The sequence below is a fragment of the Dermacentor albipictus genome, chromosome 8, assembly GCF_038994185.2.
Source record: "Dermacentor albipictus isolate Rhodes 1998 colony chromosome 8, USDA_Dalb.pri_finalv2, whole genome shotgun sequence".
Taxonomy (NCBI): Eukaryota; Metazoa; Arthropoda; class Arachnida; order Ixodida; family Ixodidae; genus Dermacentor; species Dermacentor albipictus.
Window position 1 is genome coordinate 62,048,317 of NC_091828.1, and position 26,953 is coordinate 62,075,269.

Genomic DNA, 26,953 nt, shown 5'->3' on the forward strand with positions numbered 1-26,953 from the left:
GCACGGAAAAGCCTGGCTGGCTTCGCTTAATTCGCATCGCCGACGTACAGGTCGTTCAAAATATGTGCGAACGCGGCGAAGCGTGGCCGCGCTCCGCGGAGTGTCAGCGCATCCGGCGCGGTCGCGCATCGAAACAATGTGGCGCAGGCGCACAGCAGTCTGGAGGCGGTGCTTCGTGTCGTCTGCTACAGTGCTGAAGCGCACAGTGCTTGCTTTGCTGGGAAGCGCGCCTAACTCTGTGCTGGCAGCGTCCAGACGTGGTGCCGAGATGGCACTGTCGCATTTTACTGATTGCAGCGCGTTGTTCAGTCCTATGGAAGGGTATCAACTGGCAGAGGGAGCTAGCTTGGGCACGGCAATCTCTTATCCGCTGGCGCGGCTGATAAGCTGCTGCAAATAAGTGCCAAGCTAAGCGAGTGCTCTGTACTAGTGAATGATTCTCGGATGATTCTCGGATGATTCTCGAATGATTCTCTAATCTACACTAGAGCTGAGAAATTTGAAACAGCGCCTGCATTTAACCGAGAACGCTGCATTGCAAACACACGCTGCTGAGTTGCCGTATGCGGAACCAACAACAACGCGCTGCAGTCAGTAAAATGCGACAATTCCATCTCGGCACGTCAGGGCGCTGCCAGCACACAGGTGCGCTTCCCAGCAAAGCAAGCATGATGCGCTTCCGCGCGGTAGCAGACGACACGAAGCACCGCCTGCAGACTCCTGTGCGCCTGCGCCACATTGTTTCGATGCGCGACCGCTCCGGATGCGCTGACGCTCCGTGGAGCGCGGCCACGCTTCGCAGTGTTCGCACATATTTTGAACGACCCTGTACGTGGCACGAAACCGTATCATTCGCCGTAGAGGCCCAAATTTATCAATATGAATGATTTTCTCATTCGAATTTGCCTTTTTCGACTGCCCTATAATTTCGAAAATTTTGAGACCCCTCTCCGTGCAAGAAAAATCGGTCGGCGACTGTGCGTATTTGCATGAAAGGTCGAATTTCCATATAACGAAATTTCGATATAACGACGCAAATTGCCGATTTTACTTTGTTATATCGAGGTTTAGCTATATATCATCTAAAGGACAACCCATAAGACCCACTCCGATTTTTTTGCTAACAAATTGGGAGCATGTTGCATTTCTTTGTTTAGGAGCATTAATGTCATTTCTAGATTAGTCCTACTTTGGATACATAAGAAGGCGGGTATGCAGTTTCATTCAGTGGTGTGTTATAATCTGGAGAACACTTCCAAATGAATAAGCAATGTGCTTTGGAGTTTTTTGTGCACCTTGTCCAATTCGATCTCGGGTATAATTCTATCAATTTTTTCGGTCCTGTCAGGGTTGAATTATACAATCATGCATTTTTTATTCGTGTTTTTACTTCCAGTATGGGGCCCACTATGTTTTGGTGGCAAATAAGTTCAAATCTGCGATGCTTGCCATGTAATCACTGTCATGCGACAAAAAAAAAGTATGACACTTATAGCATTGCATCAAAATATATGACGCATGCCCATCTTTCATATGATACCCTCTATATTTCAGTCGCAAATGCAAACTATGAAAGAAGTGCCCAACCTTCATATTTTTGCGTGTTATGTATGAAACAAAGCAAATAGTTATGTGAAAGAAGGAATAAGCACCTGGCAGCATTTGTATGAACTTTATTAAATTAAAGCCAGAAGAAACACTGCTAAACTGTTGGTGCCGAGATTCGTGCTCCTCATATTACACAGGACAAAAAAAAATTCAAGAGAAATTGACATTGAAAGAAACACATTTAAAGATGAAGCTTAACAATGCAATAAATAAGAAGGCCACGCACTGCCATGCATTAATGCAAGGCAGCTTGTGTAAAGTGAACATCCTATCCTATAATTACACAGCGCATGTTTGTGTGCAACGTTTTGATGCCAAGATACCAAGTAAATGACTAACACAAACCTTCCCTATAAACACACAAATAACCGAGTAAGGAAGTGGCATTAGTGCTTGCGAAAAAATGGCAATAGTGCCTGTATAAAACACACATTTGCTCCCTTGCCTCCAAAAACAGAGACAATGTAAAGCAATACCTCTACCAAACATACCAAATACAAGTTGCTGCCTGCCCTCGCACATCATGCGATAGGTATAAAGGCCCACCATACTAATCCGTTTTCTCTTCCTGCAAGGTAACCCTTCAATGAGGCTCTGCTGTTTCCCAAAACCATCACACGCCCAGGTAAAACATGGGCAGTGCGTACAAAAACTTCCAACACACAAAAAACAGAAGGTACCTCACAACATGTACATAGAAAAACGCCGCACACCATGCATAAATATATTTGGTTGCGCTATGTGCACGTGTTGTTTTGGCAAATGTCAGTGCACTCCAGGAACTTTCGAACTTATTGGCACATATTTCAAACATTCATGCACAAACGAGTCAGACACGCTCGTAAATTCCTGTTCTTTGAAGGTGATGTCAAAAGATGCCATGCACAGCTAATTAGGAGCAAGTTAGCACCCGTGAAAAATCTAATATAGTCTATACTGAAAAACTAAAATGAGGAACTGTGCTATTATGATGAAGTTATTTAAAAAATATGGCAAGATAGTCCACGATTAGTACTACAGAAGCAATTTCGAGCTAACACAACCGGGTTAAACAAACAAGTAAGAAGAAAACATACCAGAATGTACTTAAGGGCAAGAAATATTTCTCACAAATATATGTCATACATCCCCAGTTCTAAGGTCTTTACAATGAACATCTTTTATGCTAAACATCCCAGAACTGTGATGGTAATACTACGACAATTTAAACAGTGGGCTGAGAGAAGTCAAGGAATGTTGAATCGATCGATTGTAGTACTGAAGTGACCCATCAACGACAGTGTTGATTTTGATTTCTTGAAAACATACAGGCTTGCAAGTAGCGGCATAGGGATGTGCAACATATATCATTCAATCAATAATGAATGTGAACGTGCACAGCAAGTTTATGTGTGAACTCTCTACAGAATGCTCCTAACTAGTTATAAGCATAAACACAGAGAGAATATTGCCCCTGCCTTGCATCATTTAGAACCTTACGATTACACGGATGCTCAGGGTATGTTTTCTTGGGAGGAAAACTAAAAAATAAGAAAAATGGGCAGAAGGTGATAAACGATAATGAACCGAATTGGCTAAAATGCACATAAGGAAATAGCACTTATCCTTCCAGCAAGATACAGTACTGGCTGTAAGGGGGATAAGTATGCTTGGTTACTTGGCTATTAGAAAAATGAAACATGCACAAAAACTGTGCAGCCAAGACACAAGAAAATTTTTGTACTAGGAAGAGGAAGGTGAAGCTAGCACCAGCTCCCTTAAACACTACAGGTGAAAGTCTTGCACAAAGAGCATGGTTGCTAGTTAATGAAAGCCCTGCCTCACTCTTCCTCAACCATATGATTTCTTGCGAGTCCCCTCGCAGCAAGCCAAGCCGATCCAATATACAAGTGCGCAAGCCAGCAGCTCTGCAGAGAGGCACACAGACTTCACACTGCGACACGAACAGCGAGTGGAGACGCAACAGCAGGCGCAGCCAGAAGTTCTTCGTCTGCATTGACCTCAGCCGCAGGTTGGGGGGAACGGATTGCGAGGGTTCGGCTTTCTTCACGACCGGAGCCAACGACTTCTATCCGGTCGGAAAAGACGGAGACCGTTGAGAAAGCTACACTTTCGGGTTCGGTCTCTATGATCCCCGCCAGCGCCATGTAGTGGGTGCCGTGGGCATCCGTGGCGTAGCCGCAGCGGTGGGTGTGCCCGCACAGGTAGAGAGCTACACACGGGTGCGCCTCAAACAGGTCCATCACATCCCTGTAGTTCCAGAGGAGGCAGTCGGCATTGGCACTTGCGGGCGAGATGGCCAGATGGCCTGAATGGACAATGACAACAAATAAGTACACTGAACTTCTGTTAATTCAATCTTGACAGAACTGGCAAAATGGAATGAATTAATTACCTGGCAGGCAAAAATCAAATGAAGAGGCATTACAACATGACTTAACATGCCACTGCTTCATCAGCTTGTATTTTCCAGATTCTAACATGCTCAGCAATCAAATGTGCATGCAGTTCATTATGGGGTTCATAGTACTATGTGCACCCAAATAAAGTGTGCACCAGATCTAATGATGGTAAAAAAAATGTAGCGTGCTTCTAATTTGGAAATGACAAATAAGATGAAACCCGAAGGGTTTGCCTTCACAGAATGGAGGTTTGTTCACAATTGGTGTCTGTCATCATCCATCTCAAACAGCTTTTTATCACTGTATATGGCCTACAACACATTGTCCTCCATGCCGTTTACTGTGTTTGATTCTGCATTTCTTGAGAGACTCTACAACCATCCCAAACGAAATGGTGGCATATGCTAGACCTAAACTACTTTACTCATTTGTCCAGCAATGCACGCAAGTCTGTCACTGCAGCAACAAATTTGATAAAAATTTCAGGGATGGTTTATCTTCTTGTCATCAGAAGATGTTCTAAATTTCAGCACCCTAGCATGAATAGAAAAAAGAAAATTATAGCTGTCACACTGAACCACCAGGTATGTCAGCTTAGGAAAACTATAATTTCAAAAATAATGAAGATATACTAATTGTCTGTAATTAGATATCTTCTAGACAGTTTATGGTGGAGGATAAGGCTAGTCGCAAATTTTTGTCTTTGTAAAAATTTCAACACTCTAAAAAGTTTCTTTTTGTTGCCGTTGTGTGTTTGTGTGTGTGCGCACGTGTGTGTGTCAGACATCTGATAATTGTGTTGAAATACATTTAGAGATCTAAATAGCACCTCATATTGTTCGTGACGAAATTTCTTGAAATCCCCTTGTAAGCAGCTTTTGTAGAAGCAGTTTGGAAATTATAGTTTTCCAAAAATGTTTTGTTTGGCGAAAAAGTGCAAACAGAGAAAAATGAGCTCAATGATTTCAGAACACGCTATATTATCCTAAGACCAAATTATTTAAAATCATTAATAAAAGTGCCTTGCTTCATAGGTTTGATGCTCCTCTTCAATTCAAACCTGCTCTGCTGCAATTACTACAAGTCACCTTTGCTATTATTTTAGTTTTAGAGCAGCACAGCGCCATTGTCTACGCTCGTAGACAAGGTTGTTGCAGCCAGAATTATGCCCTTATTGTTTACTTTTTACTTTGCGGTCTGCTGTACTGTGGATGGAAGGTCTCCCACGATTGAAAACCACAAAAAAGAAACATCCTAACGTGGGCATTTTACTTCGCGTTTGGTTTCTTGCCTACTCTGCAGTCGCATCTTGAATACAGTGTTCATGGGTGCTCTCAACGGAAACAGCAACGGAAAGCGCACACTGCCGTCTTAAGAGAATTAATTATCTTCTTTTCTATGGCACAGATTTCAACCAAACTTGGCAATGAGCTTCTTTATAAGTCTAGCAATGCAAAACGAAAAAATTCGAAACTGTGTTATTGTGGTAAAAATCGTGACTTTTGCCCCGAATTCCCCTTTAAGCATGTAAGGTAATGGTGCTAATGTAATATACCAAAACCTATAGATTAAAAAAGTGTGAGCAAACACGAAAGCATCATATCAATCTACAATCTACAGGATGTCCCAGCTAATGTAAGCTAAATTGTTAAAAAAAAAAGAGTTGGTACAATACAATAGAACCTCGTTGATACAATCCAGTTTCGTACAATTTCCCTGCACCAACGTTTACAATCGAGAATGTAAAAAAAAAAAAAACCAACCCAATACATTTAGGCTTTCCAGGAAATACAATTTTTTGGCACATACATACAGTATGCAATCGAACCCACTTATAACAATATTCAAATGCCAGAAAAATTTCATTGTCATAACCGATAATTGTTAAAACCGGGTTGCACAAGAAAACCAAAATAGGGGGATAGCAGAGCTGATCCTAGCAAACTATAATGACGGGGAGACCAGTGCCCCTCCCCACCACCTTCCTCCATCCGGCTGCTGATTGTGCTCACTCGTTTAACTGCTTCCTGGGCGCTCCGATCATGTGTAACAAGCTGCGGCTGTCGGCGTTAAAGAATGGCACTGCTATAACTACAAAGAGGGGTCACGGGTGGCAAGCGATATGCGAGAACCACTGAGGCAGCGCTTTGGTGTGCCCAAAAGGGGCCTTTGAAAAAATGCGAGGAGGTTGCCGCGGCAGCCTGTCAGCTTGAGAAATCCAGAAGAAATGCTGAGGTGAGATCAAAAGCGTCTTGCCACGTACGTCGCACTGCATTGCATGAGAAAACCCTATGTCCGTCAGCCTTGCCGACGTCCTTCTCCCAAGGTATCCAAGTGCTCCACGTAGCGCAGCGGAAGGTTCCTCGCGAAAATAAAGCCCTGGAGGGACTGAATCATCTGCCAGGCCTCCTGTGAGGACAACATTGAGGCAGCCTGCCCTACTGCATCATCGCTGCCGTCGTCGCCGTCACTATCCGATGCAAGCACGTTTGCGATGATCGCCTCATCGGTTAGAAGCACTTAGTTTCCAAATCTATAGCCGTGCGCTTTCTTTTAGTTGGCAACGTCGTGCATTGCCGATTATCAGTGGGCTGGTAAGTCATCTTTCGTTTCGGCAGCGAGTCGGAAGAGGCTGAGAAACCACGTCGCCAGGAACGATTTTGACCCAACCAGCAAAGACAAACACGGGCGATTACGCTGTTCACAGAACTACACTGAATGAGGAGCCAGCGAGCAAGATGCGAGCAGCACAGCTGGCGCAGTCCATTTGTGTTTCGGAGGGTGGCGCGGCATAGAGATATGGGCGCAGCCCATTCGTGTTTGAAGGGGTGGAAGGGCGATGGGAGAGAAGCGTGTGGAGAAAGCTGGAAAATGAGCACGCGGCATCCGTTCGAGCAGCGGTTCATCGTGCGGCGGCTCGAATTTCTAATTTTCTTTTTTCTTTTCAAGGATTTCGCATTTCACGACCTTTCGGCTCAGACACTGAGCAGCCAGACATCATCGTTATAGCCGATAATGCGGCATCGGGGCGTTGCAGTATGCGGGTTATTTCACCATGCAAAACATACAAAAGTTGACGGTGCAGCAGCTTCACACTGTTATAACAGATATATTGTTAAAACCGGTATCGTTATAAGTGGGTTTGACTGTATTGCCAAACTGTCATCGTATGATACGATTTCTCACCACTAGATCCCATGTGAACAAGAAAAGGCACGAGACCCACACTGCCGAAAGCAGTCAGCGCACAAATGGCAGCTTCCCTGCAGTACTTGCTCACCCGTGTGACGTGAAAAATGCCGCCACTTGCTCAGTTTCCTGTTCCGGTACCAGCAAATCTCTTTGCGGGTTGTTGCACATCGCCTTCACGGCTATCGTCACTAAACCCACCGCGATAATAATCTTCACCTATCTGTTTCACAGTGGGTGCGGAAGCGTACCGCACACTTTAATGGGCAGTAACCCAAACACACCACTGTTCCCTGCTGCAGGAGTCGCAAAGTGTCATATTTTACTCTGACAACATCGTGGCATCGTAATCTGGCGTTTCACACCAGCGTGATTTCGTTTCAGTTCCCCCTTGTCGTCTTAAAATGACAATACACATCGGGCATCATTCACGCTCCACCAGCTACACGCGCATCAGCACCTCATGCTGCGATTCTTGCCAAGTGGGCCATGTCATTCCACCAAATCGCTTCGCCAGAAACAGCTGCTGACCCAGGCCTAACACAAGGAGTGGGAACGTAAGCTTTCCAGTTGCAAAAACGAAAATGTGCGTCTAGGGCCGCTTGGGCCCCACCAGACTGCCACATGTCGGCATCTCGTGCTGCAACAATTCGTGCAACACTTCCCATTATCTAGATGTCAGCTAAAGTTGAGTATAGAATTTTATTGACTTCGAATCATACATTTTCTCGGTTAGCACGTTCTTTCTAGCGCATTTTTCCAAAACATATTTACGAGCTTCTACTGCAGACAACTACGAGGCCTGCGGTATTTGTTCATCTGTCCTCTTTTGCCATCAAGATAATTCTTTTGCATCATTTAGTCAGCTAATAAAGAGAATATTAATGAAACAAACTTTTAATGTTCGAATTCAGGGCACAGTTACTGATGGGGAAGGTTACTGTATGCCGAAAGAAATGATTTAGCCCATTTCACCGTACTATGCCCCGCAAATTATTTTTTCCACACTTCACTTGTGGCATGCAAAATCGGAAAAGTTGCATGTGACTGCATGCCATCACACCAGCAGCCCCAAAAGTGATTTGAAGGACCTAACTTCACTAATCCCCTGAAAGTCGCAAGCTGTTCATGTTATCGTTCGCTGATAGCGAACTGCATGTTCCGCACGCTCTTTGCAGCCTATGTAATGACCGTGCTGTTGCAGAGCAGTATTAGTTGCTTCAAAACCTGTTTGGTAACACATGCGTAATGGCGCGCTAATTACGTAGCACTTTTCCCATTACGTGCATTGTGAAAACTGCCAAATGGTATGTAACGACAGTTTTCCTATTAGAAGCACACAAAAATTGTGCAGGTGGTGGAAGAGGACGGATGTTCGAACAAAGTAGGTCTTGTAATCGTATAGTGCACCAGTCCTTTTAAGAGCTTGGGCTAAAGTTAGCCGGGACATCCTGCATAAGTGTGAATGTTACTTATGATTGCTGGTAAGAACTTACTAGAGAATGTGCTGTTAGTAATAGATGGGCCCTGCCCACCACATGTAGTAATTGAGGAGCATTCACGTGTTTGTACAGTCAAACCTCGTCTGGAAAAAGTCACATTTGACATAAAGATGCAGTCATTTTACCCGGCATTCATTATAAGCATACATTCTTTACATGCCGATATCGGCGAGACAGATTTTTACATCGCTGCGTTTAAGTTATGTTATATCCACGTTCGACTTCAACAGAAGGGCATCGGGCCATACTCACCAAAGACAATGACCACGTCGCCTGCAGCGTCCGACTCCGTCAACTCCGCAGTGAGCCATTGCAATTGTGCCTCGCTCAGTGCTCCGTTGGAGTCGACGAACCTCTTGTCCAGTCCCACCAGTGCATCCGGCCACTCCCACGCCTGCGGGTCCGACGTGCCATGAACCCTGCTCAGCAGCTCCGCTGCCTGCTGCCATCGCGGCTCCGACGGATCACGGCCCAGTACACTCTCCTCAAAGCAGTCCAGGGAAATCAGCTTCACACCTGGCACGGGGCTGAAGCTGCAGGCAGAAACAAGGCCAAAAATGCGAAAATTGAAAGTTCTCGTTCACAGAAGCTCACATGGCGACACACGAATGAGCGCAAAGTGCACAGCAGCAACAGCTTTGTCAAGTCCTCGGACGATGAAAATTGTTTGCCATACGATGAAAGCAACCATGCAAGGCCCACTTTCTTGTAAAGCCCTCACTTTCCACTTTGGAGCATACCACACACACACACACAAGCTAACTTCATTGACAGAAACCAAAAAAACAACAAAGAACACTGAAATAGCTTTTCTAGTATGTGCTCACTGGTTGTACATTCATGGGATTCCGTGCAACAGACATGCAACAGGCAGTATTGGATGCCAGTAGGTAACCACACACCTGACTCACAAGATGTGCACGCAGTCAAGTGGAACCTTTTGAGGGCCATACATTACTATACATGTAATTTTGTATGTAATGCAAAGTTATTGCGGTACAGTGCAGTCCACTTATAACCATATCAAGAATCCAATCATTATCAACGATCATCGCAATATCTGGACTGCCGGAAAAAAGAAAAGAAAAAGAAAAGGGGGCTGCTGAACATACCTCTGTACTCCGACACTAAATTTTCCACTAACGATAAAAAAATTGACATTGTAGAAAGAATGCTGTGAAAAATGAAACGTTTATTTATGCCTTTAAACAGTGCGTCAAGCATTAAATGCGCTGAAATAGTCAGAAATTTGCACTTGCTTTCGCACGCTGGCGGGACGTGCTGCACAGTAATGGCGGCAGATACGAACTTGCGTAGGCAAACTTTTTGCCCCGTCTCTGTTAAGGGGAACATGACAAAGCAAATTTCTCAATTGTTCTGCATGGAAAACACCGCCCAAAAGGCAGAATTTCCGTCGTTATATTTGATATGTGGTGAATAAAATACAGTCGCCGACTGATTTTCCGGACTCCAAAAATTCGGACATGACCGATTATTCGGTCAGCTTCGCGGCACCGCCATTCTCCCCATAGACCATAATGTATAACAACTGCCGAAAGTTCGGACACCTTGCAACCCCTCGTCTGATTTTTCGGACACTCCTTGAGCCAACTTGATCGAGGGCATCATGCACCGACTCTGACCGGCGCATAGTTCGATTTGCTGAACGACATTTTTGTTTTGAACGGAGCCTCTTTGCTGTCCCCCGAAGTGGCGCTACTGGAAACCCCGCTCATCATCATCGTTTCTGCCTGGTTCGATAGAGTGGTCGTCCAGCAGTTCCGGTTTCAGCTTAGTAAGCCATGTCAAGACAATCCAGCAGCCAATTTGTTTCTTTCGCGCACGACGCTGCGAGCAGCACATTTTTCGTTTGTGCGACTGGTGTCGGCACGGTGGTGTTTGCGTTGTGTGCTGTTCCGAGGTTTCGGTGATCCAACGCGGTGTACGGAAACATCGCGTCAAGTGTCTAATGGCGCCGACAGTGCCCGCGCAGACTGCGCTGGGGAATGCCGGCAAGCGGGTGCCAGGAGGCCTAAGATTTGTCGCCTTCCGATGGGCTCCCTACTGACACGGAAAATATTCTGCCGAGACCTGCGCAGTGGTTGCATTGCAATTCCAGACACCGTCTCATTTGACAGTTTCACAAGTGCTGACACTGCTGTACTGACATGCGCAGAACTCGACGACGGCGAGATCGTTCGTGAGGTGTCTGCTACTCCGCCGGACGATGACACCGAGTCGGAAGATGACGCACCATGTGCTACGCTGCCGTGGCATGCGGAGCGTGCACAAGCAGTGACTGTGCTTTCAGCCGCCTATAGTGACCGTACGACCCTCTCCGAGATTCAGGCTTATCTGATTGCGCGTAAACGGAACAGCGTGCAACGGCGCACTCACGATTTCTTCAAGCCTACTGCCGAGTTCGAATAAGTGCGTGGAAATAAAGGATTTCATTTTTTTTCTCTTCTTAATCTGCTTTTTCGGACACCTGTTTATTCGGACATTTCGGCAGTCTCCGTGAGGTCCGAATAAACGGTCGGCGACTGTACCATTATATGTTTTCTTTTCTCATAGCCCTAATGCACAAATTGATACTCTGAAGTCAACTCACAGTCATAACCGACATATTGTTATATGCAGTATCCTTACGAGTTTAAACTTGGAAACTTTCACCCCTTTCACTCTGGTAGCATCACACTTCTGCATAGCTTGTCACCCCAATTACAGCACGGCCAATGCGCCGCGTCCTCCTTCACGGCAAAGGCAGCATTCAGTTCCTGCGGACAGCGTTTGTGGCCCTTTGTCAGAAAGGCTTTCTTTCACCTACCTCGACATGTCTGATGTAGAGGAGGGCGAAATGTCGCGAAGATGACTATACACAACACAGTCTTAGCAATAAGATGTATTTGTACCGTCACTGATGCCACTGATGTGAAGGTAGCATAAATGCACAGCCTGCGAAATCGGATTCCGAGAGAGCTGTCGCTGCTGCAATTTGGACAGGCGTGAACTCTCTTGCTGAAAGTAATTGCAGGAGCAGGAAATGCGCCATGAAAGTTATATTTCTGACAGTGCCTCCGAGATATGCAACGCCGGAAGCGCATTGCAGCATGCAGATCTCGAAGGCCAGAACCGAGAACGGTGCCCAGGTCGATGCGCACAGGCTTTTCAAGTTATCCGGTATAAAGGTAAATCTCAATATAATGAAGTTGGTGAAATCATCACTTTACTTTGTTAAAGCGAAATTTCCATCTATTGAAATTCGACTTTTCGAGCCAATAAGTACAGTCACCAGTGAATTTTTCTTAGGTGAAAGGGGCTGTGAAATTTTCCGAATTATCGGGCAATCGGAAGAATCAAATCTGAATGAAAACAATTTCATTTGCAGAACTTAAGAATCGGTAATTTGCAGAAATCGCAGCTGCCAAAAATGCAGTTCCAAATTCCTGCACGTAAAACAGGCTCATACCCAACTTGCCCAGCTGTTCACACCTGGCCACAGTCCAAATGGCCTGCCAACCGGCATCTCACCTGTAGTAAAAGACCGGGTCGTCCGTGGCCGGAGGCGTCCAGTTGGGCAGCAGGCGTGGGCAAACGTAGCGTCGCACCAGGTCGCGCCGGGTGCAGTTGTAGAGCTCGTGGTTGCCCAGCGTGTGGTAGGTGGGTAGCGACCCGTCGTTGGCCAGGGTGGCCAGGACACGGTCCAAGCCACGCCCGCAGCCCGCATTGTGGTAGTCTATCAGGTCCCCCAGCTGAAGCACCAGGCTCAAGCCCGGCACGCGGCTCCAGTGGGCATACGCGCGCTCCACCTGCCGCACATACCGCGACACAAATGATGTCAAGTCACCGATGTAAGACAAATGATCAGCACCAAGTAGAGGTTAATTATTCGATGTGCAATGCACAACAAGAGGAGTAACAAAATAAGGCCGCTTTTAGAGAGCTTGGCAAAAGCTCTCACCCCTTGCAACTTTGGACAGGGATCAGCATTAGGACACTAACATATCGGTTATGACTTCACATTGCAAACTACATGCAATTCACGCACGAGCAAGATATACAGTCGCCGACTGATTTTTCGGACTCCAAAAATTCGGACATGTTCGATTATTCGGTCTGCTTCGCGGCACCGCCATTCTCCTCAGAGACCATAATATATAACAACTGCCGAAAGTTCGGACACCTTCCAACCTCTCGTCTGATTTTTCGGACACTCCTTACGCCAACTCGATCGAGAGCACCATGCACCGACTCTGACTGGTCCATGGTTTGACTTGCTGACCGCCATGTTTGTTTTGAACGGAGCCTCCTTGCTGCCCCACGAAGTGGCGCTACTGCAAATCCCCACTCATCATCATCGTTTTTGCCTAGTTAGTAGCTACAGCAGCTCCGGTCTCAGCTTAGTAAGCCATGTCAAGACAATCCAGCAGCTGATTTGTTTCTTTCTTTGTACACGACACTCTAGTAGGGCACGTTTTTCGTTTGTGCGACTGATGTCACCGTGACAGCGTGGTGATGTCTGCTTTGTGTGCTGTGTCGAGGTTGAGGTGATGCAACGCGGCGTACGGAAACATCGCGTCAAGTGTCTAATGGCGCCAACAGTGTCCACGCAGACTGCGCTGGGGAATGCCGGCAAGCGGGTGCCGGGAGACCTAGGATTTTTCGCCTACCTATGTGCTCCCTACTGAAGCGGAAAATGTTCTGCCACGACTTGTGCAGTGGTTGCATTGTGATCCCGGACACTGCCTCATTTTACAGTTTCACAGGTGCTGATACTGCTGTACTGACAGGTGCAGAACTTGACGACAGCGAGATCATTCCTCAGGTTTCTGCTTAGGCTTATCTTAGGTTTCTGCTGAGGCTTATTCAGGCTTATCTGATTGCGTGTAAAAAGAACAGCATGCAACGGCGCATTCACGATTTCTTCAAGCCTGCTGCCGAGCCCGAATAGGTGTGTGGAAATAAAGGATTTCTTTCTTTTTTTTCCTTCTTAATCTGCTTTTTTGGACACCTGTTTATTCGGAATTTTTTTTTCTGTGGTAAATTCATTGTTGGTTTACGGATTTCCAATTATTTGAGGTTTCCTGCAATACCTGCAAGGTCTGAGTAATCTGTTGGCTACCATATATCATCTCATATTGACGTGCATACTTGATCTCTGTTTTTTGGGCAGCCCAACTGAATCCTCCCCTTATATTTGAATAAATATGGTACTTCCAATCTGGCCTGTGCCGTAGTATAGCTCCTCTGCTACAAAAATAGTTTTAAGCGTGACGCTCACATTTATGCAATTGGCAGAATTCCCCATAAAACATGCACTGCGCATGCCTTGCAGCTGTCCGTACCTAAAGCTTCCAACAACATGAGAAATCAGTTAACAGCAAAATTAAACACGCTAACCAGCCCAAGAAGCAAAGTATGCAAAAGCGCAGTAGCCGTGTAAGTGCTTCCAGAGAATGGTTTACAAGCTTTCTTTTTTCGTGGTTTCATTCTTCAATGTCAGAAACAAAATAAGAAGAAAACAGACATGAGCGTCATATCGTTTCCAGACACCCTAAACAAAGACTAAAGAACAGCGGGTGTCTGTTTGCAGAAAGCCCTGACTGGTGCACGCTCGCTGGCACGTGCGACAATCAACAACACACTTCGGCAAAAGGATCCCTTATCAGTGTTGTTTTTGGCACGCTAACAGTCACGCCATGTGGGGAGCTAGGAGGACAGCTGCGTTCTGTTATCACACCTCTTTCGGTGGCAAAAAAAGGAAACTGGGCAATCGCAGACACACCCACAAACACGACACGAAAGGCAGCAGCATGTGCAAACAGCCATGGCGCTTAGCCAATAAAGCAGATAAGAAGGTGTGCAGTTTGGCCTGATGTTCGGTGTGAATCGGCTCAAATGCCCGAAGCGTCCTGGCCACAAGTCCCCCGAGCAGGGTTTCAAAATGGACAATTTGGCTGGTCATTACTGTGGTCCAGGCGGTGAAGAACAAACTGTGGCGTTTTAAGCAGCAAGAACACGATCCGATTTTGAAGCATGCCGTAGTGGGTGGGTGGGTGAGGAGGGGGCTCCAGTATAATTCTGACCACATGGGGTTCTGTAACATGCACGTAAATTTAAGTACACCAGAATGTTTGCAAATTAACCCACACCGAGTTCGGCCGCCATGGCTAAGGTTGATCCCACCACCTTAATGGTACATGCAGTGAAGAAGACACAGTATTGTGCCATATAGTGAAGAAAGATGCAATGGAAACCAATATAGTTCAATAGTTTGTTTGCAAGAGCTGTTTGCCACTAGCCAGGTGCCTCCACTAATACTGTATTCGCTCGATTTTAACATACCCTTGATTTTTCATGACCCTAAGTAGAAAATGCCACACCCTTGATTGTTCCCCCCCCCCCCCCCTCGAGATTTGTTCTCACTTTCAAATAGACTTTAAAACTCTGAGGTCGCTGGAGATGCGATTTGGACACCAGGTTGTATAGGTACGATCACAAAAGTTTCGGTGCTCGCAAGACCTTGCGGGAGTGCAGCACAGCAAAGGACTGCCTTTGAGATGGAAAAGTGGAACTTAAGACTCCACCCACTTCAGTTTTGGTTCCGTACTCAATTGTAATGCACCTATAACATCTTCACAAATCTTTCCACACACAAAAAAAATCACATTGGTACGTAATAAAATATGCTGTGTCCAACATTGCAATGTGCTGGCACTTGCTCTTACAAAAAGTTTTAGTGAAATAACTTTATTTGGGAATGTGGGCTCACATTTTCCTTTTTAGAAAACCCAGTCATAAGAAACTTACGTCTGATATGAAAATACCATCACTGAATCCAACATTTCTTATAAGCACACGCGCTGACAACAGTAGGAAGGAGGAGGAGGAGGAATAAACTTTTATTTTGGAAACAGTTTTCAGGGGTAAGCCCTGGTTCAACTCTCGGTGGGAGGTCTCCTCATTCCAGGAACCCTCTGGCCTTCGCTGCTTCCTTGGCCCTGGCAACGAGACGTCGTTGTTGTTCCAGGTCCTCGGAGACTAGCTTGGCCTCCCACGTTTCCATGAGGTCTTCGCTTTGTCTGGCGTTGCAACAGGCTCTCGGTGAAGGCAATGCGTCTTTGTCTATATGCCATGGACATTCGATGATCAGGTGCGCTAAGGTGTCCGGTACGCCGCACATTGGGCAGTGGTATCCTTGTAGCGTTGGGTACAGTCTATGCATGATGATTCCGTGGATATAAGTATTACTTTGCAGTCTTCTGAGTGTAGTGCTTTCTTCTTTGTTGAGCTTTGGGTGAGGTGGTGGGTACACCCTGCGTTCCAGCCTGTGATGTTGAAGCATCCCTGAGTACGTGATGGGTACGGTCTCTGCCTCCGCTGGCGCAGACTGGGCGTCTCGAGAGTAGGAAGGGTTGGCCCGGCAGGTGTGGCCTCGGGCCGCGGCGTGTGCCGCTTCGTTCCCCTCCAGCCCCTCGTGCCCAGGAACCCATGTCACGCAGGTGTAGGGGATCGGAGTACTGCGGTGCTTCAATAGCTTCAGTGATTGTGTTGACACGCGACCCTTAGCGCAGTTTCTGACGGCTGCTTGAGAATCGGAGAAGATGACAGCTGCGTCCATGCACGTGGTAGTCGCTAGGGCGATCGCTGTCTCTTCTGCAGTCTCGGGGTTTTGTGCACGGACTGTGGCAGACGCTAGCTCTCTGCCCTGAGAATCTACGACGCTCAGGGCGTAAGCGTTTCTTTGCGGGTATTTGGCTGCGTCGGTGTATCTGGCGTCCGGATCTTGCCTGTGTCTTCGCCGTAGAGCATCCACTCGGGCTTGTCTTCTTTCCTTGTGGTACGTGGGGTGCATGTTGCGGGGAATTGGGGCTATGCACAGGGATTCGCGGATGTTCGCAGGAATTTTTTCTTTTCGGTCCGTGGTGGCTATAAAGGTTTCACCGTAGCTCAGCCGTTGCAGCACTGATCTTCCGGTGGGCGTGAGCTTCAGTCGTTCTAATTGACTGGCTTTGTGAGCTTCAGCTAGCTCTTGCCAGGTGTTGTGTACGCCCATCTTGAGAAGCCTCGTAGTCGAAGCCGTAGATGGTAGGCCCAGGGCGATTTTGGTGGCTTTCCGTATTTGAATGTTAATTTTTTCTACCTCTACATTCTTCAGCGCGAGGTAGGGCGTGCCGTATGTTATTCGACTGGTGAGGAGTGCTTGCATCACGCGTAGCGTGTCCTGTTCTTTAAGTCCGCTTCTATGGCTTGCAACTCTCCTGACGAGATGCGTGAGCTGTGATAGCGTTCGCTGTAGTCGCGGGAGGGTGGCCGCCCCGGACCCGTCTTTGTGTATGTGTAACCCTAGAACTCGTAGGGTTTCCACTTTTGGAATGGGCGTTCCATTGAGGGTGACGTTAGGATCGGGTTCATCGTAGCCGGGTGGTCTGCCTCTCGTTCTTGACTTGAGGACGAGGTGTTCGGACTTCTCGGGAGCACAGCAGAGGCCGCATTTGTGCAAGTAGCTCTCGATGGTATCTACTGCTTCCTGTAGGCGTGTTTCTTGTGTTCCAGTGTTTGAGGCCCTTGTCCATAACGTGATATCATCTGCATAGAAAGCGTGTCTTACGTCTGGTATCGCGTCAAGGAGGCTGGGTAGTTTGATCATTGCGACGTTGAAGAGCAACGGCGATATGACCGAACCCTGCGGGGTGCCTTTGCTCGGTAGTCGGAAGCTGTCGCTCCATCAAGTCGATGTAGAAGGAACAGAAGCGTGAGGCCTCAAAGTCAGCAAAGAATACATGCAAATAGTGCTCTTGTTAGCTTTTTTTTTTTTTAAAGAGCAACACCATCATACACAGCTTTATTAGTACACAACATCAGCTAATTTTCCTCCGTGTTGCGACATAATGACAATGCCGATGATGCAGCTTCTGTGTCTCCAGACAGCTTTAGTGACTAATTAAAACACCTTTCAAGCATTTCCCAACCTTCACACTTGCCAAGTACAGTTACTTCACGTATGAGAAGGGTGTCAAGTTTTTGCAATTTTCAAATTAAGTGTCGGTACTCCTTCAAGTTTACTGCAGGTTAAAGGTTGCTCCACTTGACCCTGTCCTGAATCGGCTAAATACATCTTGTGTCTCCAACAGGGTTCTTACAGAGCATTCAACTTAAAATTAAATGTCAATTCAAAGATTTCAAAGATGCCGAAGGCAACAAAAATTCAAGGAGGGGAACAAACCTTAATCATACTCATACAGTCACTAATGGTGAAATTTCTTTCCTAGCTGCAATTTTTTTCAGCTAGGCAGCTGTCGAGTTTATCACGCGCTTCAAGCTCTTCAGGTTGCCTTTCTATGTTGGCTTTCCCACTCTAATGATGTCAATCGCCTTCTGACGTGGTGGTTAATAGTGCCCAACTTCAGCCAAAGATTGTTGACACGTTAAAGCCAAATGGCTGAAACCTAGGGCTCAAAAATGGAGCCGTGATGGCTGCAGTGCAAACCAACTAGCAAAACAACAATATGGTGGAATGACTTGGCTGCCTCATCTGGCTTTGTCTAGCTCAACGATGGCAACGGTGATTTAACAAGACTGCCCTTGGAGGCTGTGGACATGCCACATTGCAACCGTACGGCGACGCTCTCCGAGTAAAATGCCTAGAATTGTTTCCCAATGGACAATGCCCATGGCATAGCCCTTACGCAGCGTTTGTTGCTTTGAATGTTCGAAAGTCGGCCCCGGTCGCTTTTTTTTCACGGAATTCAAGGAGCACATTTATTTTCAAGGAGTGGCTTTCAAGTATACTCCAAAGCGGTGTACGAGGCCCTGCTCCAAACTTCACATTTAGGCGTCTCCATCCAACCCCCCTTTCGTTGTTTGGCACATTTCGTTTTTTTATTTTTCAAGGCAACCATACAGACACTGCAAGAGACTGCAGATTACCTTTTTTTTTTTTATGCATCGCATACCCTGCCTAACTCCACTGGTTCCTCTTCACCAGCGTTTCCTTTAAAGTCAATACCACTTCATTCCATTTCTTAATGTTATGCCTATTATATTTCATTCCATATAGTGTTGTGTCCTTAGCTTTAATTCAGGTACATTATTTTTCAAGCTCCAGCTCCAGGTTAATACTTGTGAAATACTTCACGTCCCTTTATTTTTAGCGATAGTGATTAGCTGCTGCTAGCGACTTGGGTGAACCTGCCAAAAAGTGATCAAACTAATTCTGAACCAATGGAGCCAGCCAAAGAATAAAAGCTGCAATACCTGGTTCAGGGCATTCCTGTAGTAGCGTATAAGTGACGGATCATAGCCTGCTGGCTTGTCATCGCAGTCTGCATACTGGACGTCAGTCAAGACGCCAAAGGTCAGGAGAGGCTTCTCACTTGATGCACCAGCGTTGCTGCAACAGAGTTGTTAGGGAGTTTTAGGTAGTCCATTCCGTACAAAAATACTGGGTTACTGTAAGCGTGGATGGCAGTAACAATGCTGGAAAAAGCATTCGTATCAACTAACCAAATGAAGATTTGCTGAAGTTTGTATGAAAAACATAACGCAATAATTCTTACAATAATATTAGCAATAATCCATGTAGTAGGAACACAAGGAACACAATAATATTAGCAATATTCTTTAAGAAGCAGCATTCTAACACTAACTCTATCCATCATTTAGCCCCGGAGGAAGCTTGAGCAAGGAGCCGAGTCTAGCCCGAAACGTGGTTCTTTTTTGTATTCTTTTTTCGCAGTTTTAAATTTTCACACACAATACTTGAAGCAGAACTTAGTGTAGTGAGAAATTTTTTTTTTTTGAATATGCTGCTTTCTTTGGTGCTTTCCTCAATATACAGAACTGATGGGTGCAAAATACAAAAGTAGTTCTACTTAAGACAAGTGGTTTGTCAGTATGAGGTTACTTTCTTTAATATTGAGTGCAGAATTACTTGGAAGACACATAATGGAGCTATTAGCTCAATGAGTTAAAAAAAATCTTTCCGAGCTGCCTTCTAAGACAGCAGGCAATTAATTGAACATGGCACCTGCCTGACACCCTATCCTATCGTGGCATTCTGTGCAACCCACAAGGGAAAGAAATGTTTTTATCTTTTCACATGTGCTTGAGTGGTTATGCCTTGTTATCCCATTATCTTTTGTATGAAAGAGGTAAGGTGAAGCCCCCAGCCAGAGCTGCAATGTAAGGCTGGGCTCCATTACACCAATGGTGAGACAAATATTCAACCGGATTTTTTAGATGGCAGAAAAATTGAAATGCGGGCGAGTTGGAACCTATTCGTTCTTGGACGGTGCGCATAAAAAGAACACACGAGAAGAAATACAGGACAAGCATCGATACGTAATAAGTGCACTGATTGTTCCTTTGGAGCACTGTATAGGATTCCTTGCACATGTGGTAGCATCTACATCAGACAGACTGGCCAGTATGCAAACATCAGGCTATGCGAACATGCCGGCTCCTTAGAGGGAGTGGTGTCATCGCATCTTGCCAGCCATTGTCACGATTGCAGCTGCCCTTTATTTGAGGACACCTCAATCATCCCGAAACACCATGATCAGCACACACATGAAATTGCTGAGGCATATAAAATCGTGAAGAACAAGAACATGTATATAAGTCAATCGTCAGTTTTCCTATCAAGTGAAGAGATCATATTCATTGATTGCTCGCGAATATGTGACGATTTTTTACACGTCATACACAATCATTGTCCATATAATCTTTTTCTTCCAATAAAAACTTGCAGTTGTTAGATCAGCGCTTGTACTGTATTCTTTCCTGTGTTTACTTTATGTGCACTGCCAACGAATGGTTATTTAGACAGCTGGGTTTAACATCCTTAAACTGAACAGCAAGTAATGAGTAATGCCATGGTGGCGGGCTGTGGACTAATTTGACAACCTGGGGTTCAACGTGCACCCGGGTTTAAGCAGACAAGCATTCTTGCATTCCATTCCCATTGTAACAGCAGTACAAAAAGTGCCAGAAATGTTCAAACCCATTTATGCTTGCAATAATGTATAATCACATGCCTGTTTTATTAGCATCGCATATAACTGAAACATACTACCAAACTGTCTTGTGTCCCAACACGGATGTAACGTCTTTGTTCCAAAGTTGAGCCACTTTCTAGAGATGCCACTATTTTTACAGCGAAGCTGAATGCCAATGAAACAATAGCCAGCAACGCAGCCCGAGTCACAGCCCCAAAGCAGCCAAATGACCACAGCATTTACAAGAACGCGCAACTAGACGCCGGCATCGGTGGAGGGCTTTAACCAAGCCACCAATGCAACTTTCCCAGGCTATTGAAATGCGTAGCCCGACGTTTACGTTGATACAGCACAGTAGTGCAATCGGAGAGAATTGCCCTGTATCCAATGAAGAGTTTGCAACGTACCAGGCAGATTTTGTGCTGTGGCAAACCAGACTGCTAGGACTTCCAAAGGCTGCGAGCACCCCCTTACACAGCTTCGCTGTCTTAGACGTACGAGTTGCTCAGATTGGCCTACTTTTGCAATGTAGTTCCCCTCCCTCAGTAATATATGAATATGGAATACGCTTTTTTATGCTTTGAAGGGAAATTAAAAATGGCAGCAAGAAGCAGCACAATAGTTACGATAACTATAGTGTCGAGATAAAACTAAGAGGCGTCCCTCAGTGAGCAATCTCATGAAAGGAGGACAAGTGCCAAAGGAACAGCCAAGAATTCAAGTGCTACGGACATTGTGGCGATTTACATCACACAAATTTTCCTCGGAGTTACTTGGAAAGAATTAAAAATTTAATTATGGGGTTTTAGCTGCCAAAACCACTTTCTGATTATGAGGCACGCCATAGTGGAGGACTGGAAATTTCGACCACCTGGCGTTCTTTAACGTGCACCTAAATCTAAGTACACGAGTGTTTTCACATTTCGCCCCCATCGAAATGTGGCCACCGTGGCCGGGTTTCAATCCCGTGACCTCGTGCTCAGCAGCCCAACACCATAGCCAGTGAGCAACCACAGCGGGCAGCAAGAATTAATGTACAATGTTTTTCATGTGGAACTTATGCACTTATCAGCACAGATTAAATGCATGAACCTGTTTTTTTTTCTTCAAGCATGAATATTCTGCACGCAGGTTACGTGCTTGACTCATTTATTTTGACAACAGGGAGAGAGCTTTTATACAAGATAACAATTTGTTATATAGAAGTTTTGCCTTTACAAAAAGTGTTTTAAAATAATTCAGAGACATGCAATCTCTCCCCGTTATGCTATGTATAAGCGTGCTAAAAGAAAGAAAATGAACTGTAGCCATCTGCTCCAGGCTCGCTCACCTCATCGTGAATCTTACACTCTGGACTGACGGCAGGAGTCCAAGGAAGCGTAGAATGTAGGCCCTAGAAAACAATCGAGCCACTATATTACAAATGTCAGGCTCTTATTAATGCCACCCCTAGTACAGTTAAAGAGAACCTCGAAACAAACTCCTTAATCGGACAAGACAGCAATATCTGCGCAAAGGAAAACTGCTCTCACAGGAATTCCAAAATGAGTGTGGGAGTAATTAGCAGCCCCAATGCACGAGTGCTGCTGACACAGCAAGAATGCAAAGGTACCTGACATTGCAAGCACACGAATTAATACTAAGCTGTTACAGTACAGTTGCACTGAACTGCAGGCAAGAATGGCACACTAAGCGATTTGAACAAAGTACAGTAACAATAAAGCCAAACACACAGCTTTGCGATTCATCCCAACTGAAGTACTGGTACTAAGTGAAATAATTCTAGGTTAATCCATAAATGGACAATCCATCAACAATGTGGACACTCACAAATGCATATTTGAACAGTTGCTAGAATTGCCATCTCATTCCTTAAAAGGCTTTGTTTCAAGGTTCCTTTAAGGAAGGGAATCAGAAGATAGCTCTGGTCCTCTGCAGAGTTAATACAGTCCAACCTCGTTATAATGACGCTGCATACAACACAACCTTGTTATATCCGATATCTGCTTATAAGCATATATTTGTTACATGCTATAACTGGCAAGGGACATTTTAGATTTGCTTCACTACATCCAATATTTCGGCGTATTCGTGTTCATTATATCGAGGTCTTCAGAGGGCAGTTGGAAAAGGGGGTTGTCAAAAGGTGGCAGCATCTGCCAGGCATGCCAGATGCCACCAGACACATATTTACCTTTCTCAACAAGCCTCCAATGTCTTCTGGCCCATGCCCCACACATCACTAGGCTATCTACCCCTCGCCTCAAACTAGGACACCCAAGCAAACGCTTCTCAGCTCCCCCACTGAGAGCACTCATCCTTTTTCACTTCTGAAAAATATCCGCCAGGGACGAGACAAGATTGCAGGAGGAGGCAGTGTTATCAGCCAGCTGGAAGAAGTGAAGGAGGGGGGAACCACGTCCTCTTTGTTGCACCGATACTGCTCTAGCCAACAGCTGTTGTCCAAGGACGTCTTGACGGGTTCGGCGAGCAGACGTGCCGCTCTCATCGGTTTGTCGGTTGCGTCACGCATCTTGGGGTGTCGCTGCGTGACGAACACGTGACAGAGGTGTGGTGCCGTGTCGGCAGCTGGAGCCCTACGAATCGTGGGCTCGACGACGATAGGGGGGAGGCGAGAGCTTCAAAAAATGAACAACCAGCCGCAGGCTCAAGAGATAGGCAATGGCCGCGGAGCGTCCATTTTTCTTGGCAGAAGTGTGATGCAGTGAGATGATCTGCTGAAACTTTTGTTGTGTGCTCGGGAGGGAGGAGGTGCTGGTACTCTGGAAATGCCAAAAAAAAAAGTTCCCACCTGGGCTGTGACAGGAGTTTTCGTTCCTCTCGTGCTATGGAGCACAGAAAGCTGAGCACGACTGCGCACAGAAAGCGTAGCAGGCAACGCTCTTCATGCAACTCACGCCGCAACCACACAACCCTTACCTTACTCAGCATTTTCAGCTGGTTTTAGGCACACAGTACAATACCAATCAAGAAGCCTTACTAGCATAAATAATTGCTTTGTAAAAACAAGTGAAATTTGAGTGAGCTTGCACAATTGTGTGAAGAGACTTGTGACAAAAGACAAAGCTGCAGTCAGATTTTTCACTGAGCCAAGTCGCATCACGCAGCTGCATAAACGTAGAAACAGTTTTTAACAAAACGATATCTTGTAACTAAGTAAGCACTTACAACTATGAAGCAGTGCTGGCAACTTGGCGAAGAAGTTGCTAAATTTCGCGAAGCTTCTAGTCCTCTTAATGACAACCTTGCTCTTTTGAAGTTATGGTAACCTTTTTGGCGACTCTTTAACGGTGCATGTAGCCGGCAAATCGCCCTGATAGAAAAGACTGGCTGAGTGCGATGACTCGCGGCCATTTTAGCCACAGGGCATATGTGCACCTTCATTTGCTGCTACTTCTGAAGACATGGCGAATAGCTTATTAGCGAGCCACATGAACGCATCAAAGCTGCTTTTCTAGGCAAAGCACAGTCTTCAGAAGTGATACCGTTTTGAAAGACCAAGCGTTGTTTCGCCTTATCCCTCTCCGACCGATGCCTTGCCCCCGCAAGAGGTTAAGTAAAGCTACAGGCTAAAAAATGTCACAGAAGACTCCTAGGAACAATTAAAACATTACAAAGACATTTACGAGCAAGTCTTCATCATCATCGCTCAGTGACGTTTCACAAAAAATTGAGTGTTTTTTGGATGCGACCTGGCAACTTAGTCCGAAAAAGCTTCCCTTGCCTTTGCACTTCAGACTCACTGTAGGTGCCAGTATGAACTACAGCTTATGAACACAACAAAGAAAAGCAATCCAGTGTTCCTTCAACGTGCAAAACATATTGCTGCAAAGTTAACTGATGCAAGCTTTCAGTTGGTGTCACCAGATAGCAGAGTCTTAGTCTTTCCTCACTTGCTTCAGATGCCAATTAACTTTGGTGCCATGCCAGTGCCTAAACTAAAGAACAGTAGTGTACTGTACGAGTGCTTTTCTAATGCCAAAAAGTGCATTTAAACCCTACACCAAGAACATGAACTCAATCTGCAAATTTACTGACTGGATTGGTAAGAGAAAGTGTAGATTAGCCTAAGCATAATAGCAGGTAGTAACATTGATGAAATTTCGCCAGGCCTACCTACAAGCAAAACAGTGCATCCAATATTTTCAAGCTAGACATGAAACCAGCTGCATACGCTTTACACACTTCAGCACAGCTTGAAACCATCAGAGTTGTAAGGAGGATGCAATCAAGCTCAAGAATAGATTTTATTGTGCGTACACAGGAAGGCAGGCACACTAAATGCAAGATGCTTCATTCCTAATTCATTCACACAGCATCTGCGAGTCGGGAATCAAAAGTTTATTCCCACCTTTTGCTTCGCACCCAAAATGGCACACTGCCTTTCGCATTCATGCGCAAACCATGAACTTACCTGCTGCATGAATCAGTGGCAATTGCTGTATGTTAATGCCTAAAAAAATGCTCAAGCAATGGCACGTATGCTAGTTTGCAACAAAAAATGGCTATGTGGGTTCAAGAATTAAATGTGCTCAGAAGTGTTTTATTAGCTCCAGGTATTCTTCTAAAGATATAGGTCAAGGCCATCTAAAAGCGAAGAAAAACATTTTTTTTTTCTATTTCTGGCCTTGTCATACCACGTGGTTAGCCAGTGATTGAGCATGCAAACACAAAGGCCTGGTTTCGCATAATGGATGCAGCATGACAATACAAAACATGTGCACGGAAACTTCCATTGTTAACAACCATGGAAACTCATGACAGCATGACGCACTCAGTGAAACATATACGCAGAATGGCTTGCACGTGAACGTTAAATATGGCTTTGCTCTCGATGGGCTAAATCAAATGACAACTGTGAATGCCTAATATGTACAGTCACGGAAAAATTAAATACAAACAAGTCGTGGATAACTAGAACACATTTTTTGTTTCCACTTTTACTATTACATGTAATAGCAGCACAATTTCAGTTTGTATGCTTAATGTCAAGTGTATACATTCCCTGATGACCAGATAATTGTGGAAACGCCAGATCATGCTCTCTGGTTATTTCATGCAAAAGTTGTCCTACTTCTTAATTTTTTTTCTTTGCATTTCATTTTTCCAAGATTGTACAAGCCTTCTTTAACAGAAAATTACTTTACAGAAGAAAATGAGTGTAAACAGCAAGGTGCTCCTTGCAGGGTTACGACATCCTCGGCTGCACTTCATTTTAAGCTGAATGCCAATGTGACGCAATGTGTGGAGAGCAATGAAGCCCCCAAAATAACCAGTGCCCTAAGAACAGACCAATCGTCTCGTTTTCCCCAGCAAAGTATTTGTGTAACATTATCACCATACCATCTTTTTTTCCTCTTGTGCCTAATAAGCTTTGTAGACTCTCATCTCACCATTCCTTTCCTTTTTTTTAATACATACTTAGTCAACATTATTGGCATTTGCTACGGCACAAACAGAAAATTAACAGCTATCTAGAGCTGTGCTTAGTGCGCTGTGCTTTAAGCGCGTGTTGTGTTGTTACAAAAAATCAAGATATCGCAAGATCTGCTGCTGTGCGACACACCTTTTGACAAAAACTCGTGTGTTCCATCACACGTTAGCACAGTCCGCTAACTGCGCTTTTTAATCGCGACTGGTCCGGTCACTGCGGATAATTAGCTACGAACTTTATCAAAGCCGCATCTCCCGAATCAAAACGAGCCGCACCGACAGACATTCACCGTTTCCGCTACGCTGCCAAGGCGCCTAGTAACAAGAGCGAGTGTGTTTATTAATAACCTCTTTATCCGAAGCCATATATATGAGAGCGGAACATCACGATACGAGTAAGAACGGGCCAGCAGCAAGTTCAAGGTCACACGTGCCGAAGCGGCGCGCGGTTGTGAAACGAGCCAGTTATATATGCTAATTGAATGAGGCAGCCTTGCTTGATTTGGCCCGGGGCCAAAGAGATCCCGCACGATGCCGGCACCACACAAACCAGCAATTTAACTAATACAACGTGAACTCCACTAAAAAAAAAAATATAGCTGCAATCATCAGACAACACGAATGGGTTTGCACGACCTCATGGCGTGCCACGGCGTCACGCAAATCAGATAAGAATCGAGAACACAGTAGTCATGCCCTGGTACGCAACGAATGATTGAACAGCGTCCAGCAGCCGCCGGCAACTCACCTCAGCCTCGATGAGCTTGCGTGACGAAGGGCTTGCGCGAATTCTTTTTTT

General features: G+C 45.5%; 1 protein-coding gene across 1 annotated transcript; it reads right to left on the reverse strand.

The window, feature by feature from the left end:
* Window positions 1–1,656: 1,656 nt before the first annotated feature.
* On the reverse strand, window positions 1,657–26,953 carry LOC135921782 (manganese-dependent ADP-ribose/CDP-alcohol diphosphatase-like). The gene is made up of 6 exons (XM_065456101.2): window positions 26,903–26,953; window positions 22,031–22,093; window positions 18,959–19,094; window positions 12,233–12,510; window positions 8,954–9,234; window positions 1,657–3,916 (listed from the first exon to the last, which is right to left on the reverse strand). The coding sequence occupies exons 2-6, from the start codon at window positions 22,033–22,035 to the stop codon at window positions 3,537–3,539; spliced, it is 1,080 nt and encodes a 359-aa protein (XP_065312173.1). The 5' UTR covers window positions 22,036–22,093; window positions 26,903–26,953; the 3' UTR covers window positions 1,657–3,536.